The sequence below is a fragment of the Prionailurus viverrinus genome, chromosome B2, assembly GCF_022837055.1.
Source record: "Prionailurus viverrinus isolate Anna chromosome B2, UM_Priviv_1.0, whole genome shotgun sequence".
NCBI classification, from domain to species: Eukaryota; Metazoa; Chordata; class Mammalia; order Carnivora; family Felidae; genus Prionailurus; species Prionailurus viverrinus.
Genome location: NC_062565.1, coordinates 78,695,884 through 78,705,690, shown reverse-complemented (window position 1 = coordinate 78,705,690; position 9,807 = coordinate 78,695,884). Strand labels below are relative to the sequence as shown.

The 9,807-nt window shown below is 35.1% G+C and overlaps 1 protein-coding gene across 1 annotated transcript in view; it reads right to left on the bottom strand.

Moving 5' to 3' along the window:
* Positions 1 to 366: 366 nt before the first annotated feature.
* SLC35A1 (solute carrier family 35 member A1) overlaps positions 367 to 9,807 on the bottom strand; it is a 55,047-nt gene continuing 45,606 nt past the window's right edge. The window contains exons 6-10 of the mRNA XM_047860403.1: positions 9,494 to 9,646; positions 5,967 to 6,033; positions 3,930 to 4,106; positions 3,351 to 3,485; positions 367 to 1,286 (exon numbers count right to left, since the gene is read on the bottom strand). Coding sequence (XP_047716359.1) covers positions 1,159 to 1,286; positions 3,351 to 3,485; positions 3,930 to 4,106; positions 5,967 to 6,033; positions 9,494 to 9,646 — 660 coding nt within the window. The 3' untranslated portion in view covers positions 367 to 1,158. The remainder of the gene's footprint in view (positions 1,287 to 3,350; positions 3,486 to 3,929; positions 4,107 to 5,966; positions 6,034 to 9,493; positions 9,647 to 9,807) is intronic.

The following is a 9,807-nucleotide window of genomic DNA, read 5'->3' as shown; positions in this document are numbered from 1 at the left end:
TTGGAGAAACGTTCCCCCTTCCCAGATCTGTGGTAGCCACCTCAGTATTTGAACTTTGAGTGAAATGACACAGGGACAGTGATGGTTAGAGGCCAGTGTTTCCAAAAGCAGCTCCCTGAAGACTGTTGTTTATGATCTCCTATAGCTTAGAGCCCTAGTTCTGATTGTAGTCTTTCTTATAAATTATAAACTTTTTTTTTTTGCTTCAGGTTTGCCAAGAGTTGGTTTATATGTCATCAGAGAACCCTAACTGATACAGTTCCAACATAGAAAAAATGAAAAATTTAATGTTTTTGGTGTTTTTTTTTTTTTTACATTTTGCATTATTTTAATGGTCATAATCATGATACAAAAAGTGATCACAGATTGCATATAAATTAAGTTTATTGCTGAATTTCCCCATTAACATTATAGAAAATTTTTTAAAAACACTAAAATTTCACAAATTATTGACAGCCCAATAGTTTTAAACATACTTTATAAAAAAAAGTACAAAAGTGACATTAGAAATATTTTTTGAAGAAAAGTAGATCATCTAACAGCAAAGAAATACGAATCCAGACAATGAATGGCACAAATACAGCACTTAACAGGAGTACTCTGTCACCACCCAGAAGTCATTGCCTGCATTATGAAATAGATTCAGTTTGAGAAGTTAAACATTCAGTTTGTTTCTGAACTAGCCTGGCTTGGTTATGCCTCTCTTTTGTAAGAAAAGAGCTAGCTGGGTCTTAACTGCTGCTGGGATGAAATACTGTACATGAATTGGAGAACAAGGAGGGGTCATCCTTCTCCCCTGGTTCCTGAACAAGAAAACAGTTCGTACAGAAATGGCTTTGGCACTTTAACCCTTAACCTTGTCCCAAACCTTGTTACTTGAATATTGTATCCTCACATGATTTTTTTGTAATATCATACCCTCTCCATACTTTTCTATATACATTATATATACAATAAAAGTCTTTCATTCTGAAACAAAACAGGTTGACCCAAAACAGGTCACATTAAATCTTTGTAGCAGTTCATTCAGATAGCTTTCTTCTTAATTCTTATGACACAGTTAACATGTTTTTGTTTAAGCTACCTTCTCGGATTGACTTAAGGCTCTAGTTTAATGCAAACAGTTTTTGTCTTGGTAAGAGTCTTTTGAGGCTGAAATCACACACCACTAACTCTCTCTTTTGAAGTTGTTTCTCCCTGTTGGATGGATGTAGTGTCTTGTCTGGGTAATCCATAGAGATATATAGAAACACATACAAGAAGAGTACCCAGAGCAAAGGTGGGTGCTGAAAAGAAAAAAAAATTAATCTGTATCTGTGTCCTTAAAACTATATAACAATAATCCATTTTAAATTTTGAAATCTTTCGATTATAGGTTTATACCATTAGATCATATGGAAAATACATCTATCAGTGTTCTATTTTTATAGATGGTAAGGTTTACAGAGAGAATCAATTCTGGCTCTCCACCCCCAAAAAGGGTACAAAGAGACTGTATGCTTTGTGAGAATACGAGTATGCCTGTCCCAGACCACTGACAAAGAACATACTTAACTTCCCTATATGCTAAATTTTTAAAGATTATTTATTTATTTTTTTTAAGAGAAGCTTAAGGAGATTCCATGCTGAGCCCAACATGGGGCTCAATCCCATAACCCTGGGATCATGACCGGAGTCCAAATCAAGACTCGACACTCAACCAACTGAGCCACCCAGGCACCACCACCCCGCACTATATGCTGTAATTTAAAAAAGAGCAGTGGAATGTGGCTTTTCCATGGTACTAGAAACCTGTAAAAATTTAGAGTAAAAGGTAGTTGAGCACAAAATTTCGAGTTAAGTAACCAATGACTCAAAATGAAGATTTCTGAAAAGGAGATGAAATGATGACAGTACAATTTCATTTTCTGCTAGCCTTGTCTTTTTTCTTTGTTTTGGTCTTAATCCCGAAAATCAGGACATAAATTACAACTTGCCCAAACTTGACAAGTAAGCATTTCATACATAAGTGTTTATGTCAAAATCTATGTCAAAACTGTATATTGTTCCAAACTGAACCAAATTCTGTATGGAGTACAACAGCACAATCTTATCAGTTTTAAAAATGGCTTGCAGAGAAATGACATCAAGCTATGATTTTATTAGTTCACTCCTAACAAGAGAAGTCTAGCTTTCCCGTCAAAAAAAAAAAAAGGGGGAGGTAAGTTAAATCTAAATAGAAAACTGGAAGATTGGTAAGGTGTTCTAATTGAAAAGCATTTTTTTTTTTACTGCCCCCAAGTATTCCTTAGGAGAAAAGGCATAAGGATTTGTTGAGCATAAGGATCAGAAGTACAATTAAAAGTTCACCAAAATCAGGTAAGAAATGTATCTAAAGGAGGGCCTATAAGTAGTGATACTGAAATGGTAAGTGGTTGGCCTTCGACAGAATACTTACTGGGTGCCAGGCACTAATCACTTTACCTAAAACAACCCTAGGAGACTATCCGTCCCACTTTACAGATGAAGAAACTGAGACACAGGTTAAGTAACTTCCCCAAAGTTGCACAACTAATAAATTTTTTTAAAGATTTCTACAAGCTTGATGTTCCTCTATTTGCATTTATAACAATAGTCAATTTTAAAATCAAACATAAATACAGGCCAAGTCTGTTTCTTTTACTTATTGCCGATATTTCACAGATTGTGGTATAATTGATCAGTAAGGAAAATGATTATTACAGCACCCTGAAATGTTAAATAATTCAGGATCCAACTTAATGCTGGGTGTAGGCTAGGGAAGTCTATATTAGAAGGACTAGTACAGTGATGGTGCCAGAATGCCAGCTATCATAATGAATTTTGTACTAATTACATATTATAAGAAACAAAAATACCTTTATACCTACGTCCAAAAGTTAGGAAGGTACAAACTAAGGGGGACATGAAAGAATTTTCTGTTCTTTCCCCCTCATAAAAAGCCTTGTTTACTGTAACTGCACTGCTGAAAATAATCATTCCCTAAAGTCCTTGTATTTCCTTGCAAACCTAATCATACTATATTCACCAAGAAGTATTCAGGTTGTCTTGTATCTAAAACCAGGGAAACAGGGAGGTCCTGACTACAGAAAGGCTCTTTGTAGTAACTCAGTAGCCCTGTCACTTTCAGTAGAACCAGTACCCCTCAGCTAAGCTCTAGGACCATGGAAACAACCTCAGTACTGCTGACCCACATCCCATAAGATAATGAACTTCTGCATTTGTAGAATAAACTATAACAAAACAAGGAATTTATGACCAACTGCCATATTTAATGAGTCAAGGAAGTGAGAAGCTCTTTTAAAAACTTAAAAATACAAACTAAGACATACTTATCTGCAACCCAAATAGCATCACTGAAGCGATGGTAGAAAGGACAATGGCTGCTGCTGCAGAAAAGCCCTTCATGATGTTGTCTGTGTACTTGACCACAACAGAAGTGTAGAGGCCTCCAACACTTGCAAGAACTTGTATACAGAAAGAAAGAAAATCTTAACACTCAAAAAATGAAACATTCTATGATGGTGAAGCAGTTTTCACCCCCAGAGATGCCATACTAATTTACCTAGGAAAATACGATTTTCCTTAGAAGCAGCCATCTGAGAGAGTTTGTACTAAAATCGAGTAATAGTTCCTATAAAACAACATTGTTTTTCACATGCCCAGAGGGCTATGTGCTCTACTACTAAATTGTACACATTTATTGCTAACATATTAGATACTACTGATCGTGAAGGCAAAATTGCTTTGGGAGAGTTACGCCACAAAGTCAGTCAATAAAACCAAAATTACATTTTCAAACGTGTTCACAGTAGCAGAGGAACAATTTCAAAATGCTATCAAAGGCTTAAAACAGACTTTTTTTTTTTTTAAAGGATCTACCCAGAACTTGTTAATTCCTGGATACTTACAGATGACAAACCAGACATAATATGTGTAACCATAGAAAAATCCTTTTTCTTTAATTTCAGCTCCATCTGACAAGTAGACGCCAACTAATGTCACAACAATCCCTGATAGATACATTTGAATGTTTCTCACCCAGAGGGAAGTGTCTGAACTCTTTAAAACTTTTTCAAAGTACACTCCTGGAAAAAAATTAGATATGCAAATATGAAAGATATTAAAAATTAATTTAAAATTCCCTTCATTTAGAACAATAACCCAGACTTATGACAATGTCATAAAGTATATGATTCAGGGAACAAACACATTTTACATCAAGTGCACATTTATTATGCTGGTTGTGACACATGGCATTTTGACATTAGCAACATGTATTTTTATAGAGCATATAAAATTAGTAACTAAGAGGGAATTTTCTAACCCACATACAACAGGAAACTCATAAATTATTAAGAACAATTTCTCCCATTACTGTAGCAGTAAGATTACAGAAGCTTTCTGTTAATGCCAATAATAGACTTCTTTTGGTCAGCAGGAAAACTATACTATTAGAGTCAATTATCTTAATCATATCCCTCTAATATCTGCCTAGTAATGAAAACTCCCAGCTTTACAAAATAACCTATATAATAACCGCTTGGGATTTTTTTCAGAGTAACACAACCAAAATAAAATTTAAATAGAAATTGCTGAGTGAAGCCATTTTCCTTTAAAGCAAGGTTCCACAAACCAAGTTCTTAAACAATGTCAGAAAAACCATGAACTCACTCACTAGATAATACATTTTGTATGTATGTGCATTTTCTTGGGGTTGAGGGTCCATAGTTTTTCCAGATACTCCAGAAAAGCAAATGACTCATCATACACACGCAAAATCACATACCACTAAGTTTTATACTTAAAGTGAACACATGGAGACATTCAAGGATATTAAAGATTTTCATTATAAACACATTAATTACAGACTTAGAAACTGCCAAATACTAATCAACTAAAAATTATAATGGAAAAAAGGGCTGTTTTTGGTGAATGTGTGCTAGAGCCAGAGAATGGAAAGAAACATGTAATGGTTATTCCTATTCCCATTTTTAAAAGTCTAATAGCATATTTCTTGGGTAACTCAATTTTTATTTCTAATTTGCTAGTTCCTAAGGATAAAAATTTAGCATGATGCTATCATTAAATATATGTCTCAATTTAGATCTTCCCCTTTTATCAAAGATCTTTTTCACAAGCAATATTTCACTTCCACATCCAGCCTACTTTCCTAGTCAAAAATAAAAAGAATCCTAACTCTTGAAATAGCACAAATAAAGATAAATAATAAAAACATAGCTATGACTAATATACTCTTTACTAAAAAAAAAATTCAGGTTCTTCTCTATTGGAACTATTTCTAAAACATGTTGCACTGAACATTCACACCTTGTCTCTTCTTGATTAAGTGGAGGATTGTTCCTACACATATGACTCTAGACTTCCATGTTTATTTTATGTTAATGATTTCGGTTTTCATCCCTCCCTTTTTGGCTGTTACTTTTATGTATTAACTTTTCGGTGAGGTACTCTCCACCCCACCCCCTTTTCTCCCTACTCCATAATTCCTAATCTATTAGAGGAAGAACTTGAGGGTAACAGGAAAAAACAGATACTGAGCTGGCGACTTCATATCCCACAGCAAGAGGATATTGCCTGAAGATAGTGCCACTTCCAGGAAATGGAAAGAGGTACTGGAGCTTTCTAACTGCTAACTTGTCCATTGTTAGAAGTCTTTGTTCACTTTTGGGTTCTTATCTGGACTGAAGATGGTCAACATGACCTAAATATGTTCTTAGATTACTGCAAGTATGAGTAATGTCTTAGGTCTGAACCGAATTAAACACTACCACACATTTGCTGAAAAAACAGCTGACACAAAACTATAAGTAGTAAGATAAGCCTTATTGGGAATAAAATGGTTACAATAAAATAATATAAACTAGATCCCTATTAATGTTTTTTTAGAAAATTTAACAGAATAAAGCAATGCATTTATAATTTACCTGCAAATCCTGAGCACAATACAGCAATAGCTATAGCGCCAAACCCTAACAATGGGTTCTGTTCCACCTGCAATAATGTTTCAAAAGTTATTAGTGACTCATAAATAGAATTCATCCAAGAGATCAAATGACTACAAAAATTTGTTATGGTTCTATTGAAAGTATGTGCCACATCAGACACAGCTCGTCTACAGACTAAGATAGAAACAAACAAAAGGCCATCCCAGAGATTAACCAAAGCACTTAAATTAAAAAGCTGTCCCTCAAATTGCAGCCATGCTTACCGAACATGTGTGCCTATTCCTAATAACAGGCAGGCAGTCATCCTAGCACAGAATTTTGCATTGAAGCCTGCCTCTTAATTTTAACTTCTGCCACCACCTTAACTCAAGCCCTAATAGCCTCAATCACAGAAATGGTAACAGTTTAACTCTTGTATTTCCTATCACCTGCAAAATGAAGTAACGACTTTAAGATTTCCTACTTTACTAAATTTCTATCAAATATTAATAGTATCCTTCTATGTACCAGATATGCTGTCTTATGTACTAAATGAATAAAAATAAAAGATGATACACAGCTGTGGTTCTTAAACAGTTCATGGATGAGAGAGATTGACAGATGTATATAATCATAATTCTGTGCTAAAAGATGCATGTATATGTGCCCTAACCTATTTCAACTTTATTTTCTCTTTCTTCCCTAAACTAACCCTTAAGGAACTTTCATCAGTCTTTCCTCAGAGATAAATACTATCTCAGTAGTAACACTGAAACTAAAGAGTAGAGACACATGACTATACTATGACAAGCACATACCTTATTCAAAACAGCCTGATATAGGTGAGTATTGCTTTATGTTAAATGTCTGAGAGAGAAAGCTTGGTCTAAGTGATTGCAACTGTTATTGTTATTAATGACTTACTAGCAAAACGCATGAACAGATGACATAAAAAGTTTAATGGTCATCACTAGAAAATAATATGGCTTCCCTAAGAATGAGACATAGCAAATTTCCTTATGAAGGGATTCCTAGTTAGTATGATGAGGGGAATTCTATAGAGACAGTATATTTAAAAAAAAAAAAAGACAAATCTACATAATATTTTTGTGAACAAGACAGAAATGTATTGAGAATAGTAGTACAATTCTATCCATAGCTGAGTGAATTCTCATACAGCAAAGTGCTAATGGAATAAAATCAAGCTACACCAACAACCAATACCAGTTTGCTAGGCATATGAATGAGCCACTTTAGAAACATCCCCTAGGCCCAGTCAGGCCTTCAGTTGACTGCTGCCATAGCCAATATCTTGATTGCAACTTTCAAGAGACCTCAAGCCAGAACTACCTAGCTAAAGCACTCTCAAATTCCTGGCAGACCTATAAAAACTATGAGAGAAGAGAAGGATTATTGAGCAAAAGGGGGAAAAGTCCAGCTAAAGAGAGATCTAAAAGCACAGCCACAGAACTCTGGTCCTCTCCTGTCTAAATTTTCAGGGAAGACCCAAAGACATATTTGTCGAATCTGTAGAACACTAACACTCAAAAACCTAATAATGGATAATAAGATCTGGAAGGACCTCAAATGCCTGAATGATGAACCAAAGCTAACAAGATACTAAAATACATCCTGCATTTTGGTTAGAAGAAGCAGCCCACTGCACATGACACATTTGAAATAAACTATGTTGTGTGAAACTGTGTGTATAATCAGTTATTGAATGGCTATCTTCCCTCCACCTCCCCCCAGAAACTTATAGGATAATTTAACAAATCTCTAGTATTCAGAACAAAAGAGGTAATTCACAAGTTACACTTCATCTGCTCAGTCAAAGGCTAGAGACAGTGTGAGGTTTTAAGACTACTGAGGAACAATAATGCATCTAGAAGAGAAATACAAGGAAGTATTGGGGCAAGAGGAAGGGAATCAAGAAATCTCTAGAAAATACAGAAAGAAACAACAAGGTTGTCTCAATGGGGAGGAAAAAAAAGACCTGGAGGGTGGTGATGTGACACTCCTCAAATATCCAAAGGATTATCCTATAGAGTTGGTAGGGAATTGAGTTATTCTGACAAGAACAAAAAACAGAGGCAGTTACAAGAAGCTGCACTTTGCTTAAAATATGAAAGAACTTTTTGTAGTGGTCCAAAAGTAGGAAAACTGCCCAATAATCTGCTTTAGCTTACTAAGCTTTTCACATACGTTACCTATGTGCGGTGGACCTAACATCTTTCCTAATGGTGTGAAGTGTTAAAGTTCATATTTAACTTTTGTTTGCCTTATTTCCCAATAAATTTCTTTCTCTGCAAGGTCTACAACTAAATTAAATGTGCAGTGTATATTTGATCAGTGTTTTGAAATGCCACCAGGATATAAGCATGTTTAAATATCATGTAAAACCATAAACATTCATTGTAACCTCATTTTCCGGGGGGGGGGGGGGGGGGGGGGATCCTCCATGTAGTTTTAGGCTAGAAACTACGTAAAAAATAACTGACTTCCTACTTGCACACGCCCTCTATACATCTCCAGCTGCCTCATACCTCTAGGAGAACCATAGTCTTTTATTTGCTAAAAGGTGAAGAAAGTATTCGATTGTAAAGGAAAACTCCTGAAGATCATTCACTAGAGTCCCACTTCCTAATTCTCTTTGGGAAAATAACCGATAAAGTATACAACATATTTTTGAAAATCAGGTAGGTACCATTTAAGTCTTAAATTGAAAATTAGAAAGGCACTTTTGGCCCTGTTTTAGTTATATCAGTAAAAACACTACTCCCCCTGTAATCCCTATCACTGACAGTGGGAATGTGTGCAAAAAGATTACAAGAAAAACTTTCTGAGTTCAGAGAAAGGATGAAAATTAGATGAAGAAAACTTCCCTTGGTGTTGGTGTTCTTGAGAAAAATGCCTAAAAGAGGCCTGTAAGTTCTGAACATACAAACTGTATGAAATTGGCACAATTTTAGTAACAGGTTAGCTATTAACTGTAACTTTAAACAAGTCACTTCTTGAGACTTCAATTTTGTGGAGTCTGAATGGCTCAGTCAGTTAAACAACTGACTTAATTTTGGCTCAGATTGTGATCATGGGATCGAGCCCCATATCGGGCTCCACGCTGAGCGTGGGGCCTGCTTGGGATTCTCTCTGCTCTTCCCCAACTCGCGCACACATGAGCTCTGTCTCTCTCTCACAATAGATGAATAAACTTTTTTTTTTTAATGTTCTGGGATTTGTCTAAAAAAAGACTTCAATTTTGTCATCCATAAAATGAAGGGGATTGATTACATTAAGGTACCTTCCATGTCTAACATTTTATGCATATTCTCCTCCAGAAAAATAGAGGAAGGGGGACAATTAAGTTATATTATTAATAATAACATTATAAGGGAGTAAAAAAAGCCTATCTGTAGGGCAAAGATTATTTTCAAAGAAATGTACTACATTCATCAATGTGATGGTCTAAAGTGTTATAAGATTAAGGAAGTGTTCTCTTTTATTCTGGTGAACGTTTTGTTTCTTACCACAACTTTTGTAGCTTGAGCTGGTTTCCACTGTACAAGTATGACTCCACCACATAGCATAAAAACTGAAATCCACTGCAATTTGCTGAGTGTCCTGTTTAACATTAAAACAGTACATAAAGCAGTGCAGGGAATCTTCAACTGATAGGTCACCTACAAACAAAACAATAAATTAATGAACTCATAACATTATTGTCTGACACAAATATTTGATATTAATAGAATTATGGAGAAAAAAACAATGTGATAAAGGGCTAATAAGTCTTTTCACCATAAAAACTTTTTTTTTGTTTTTTAACTTGAGATTTTACTTT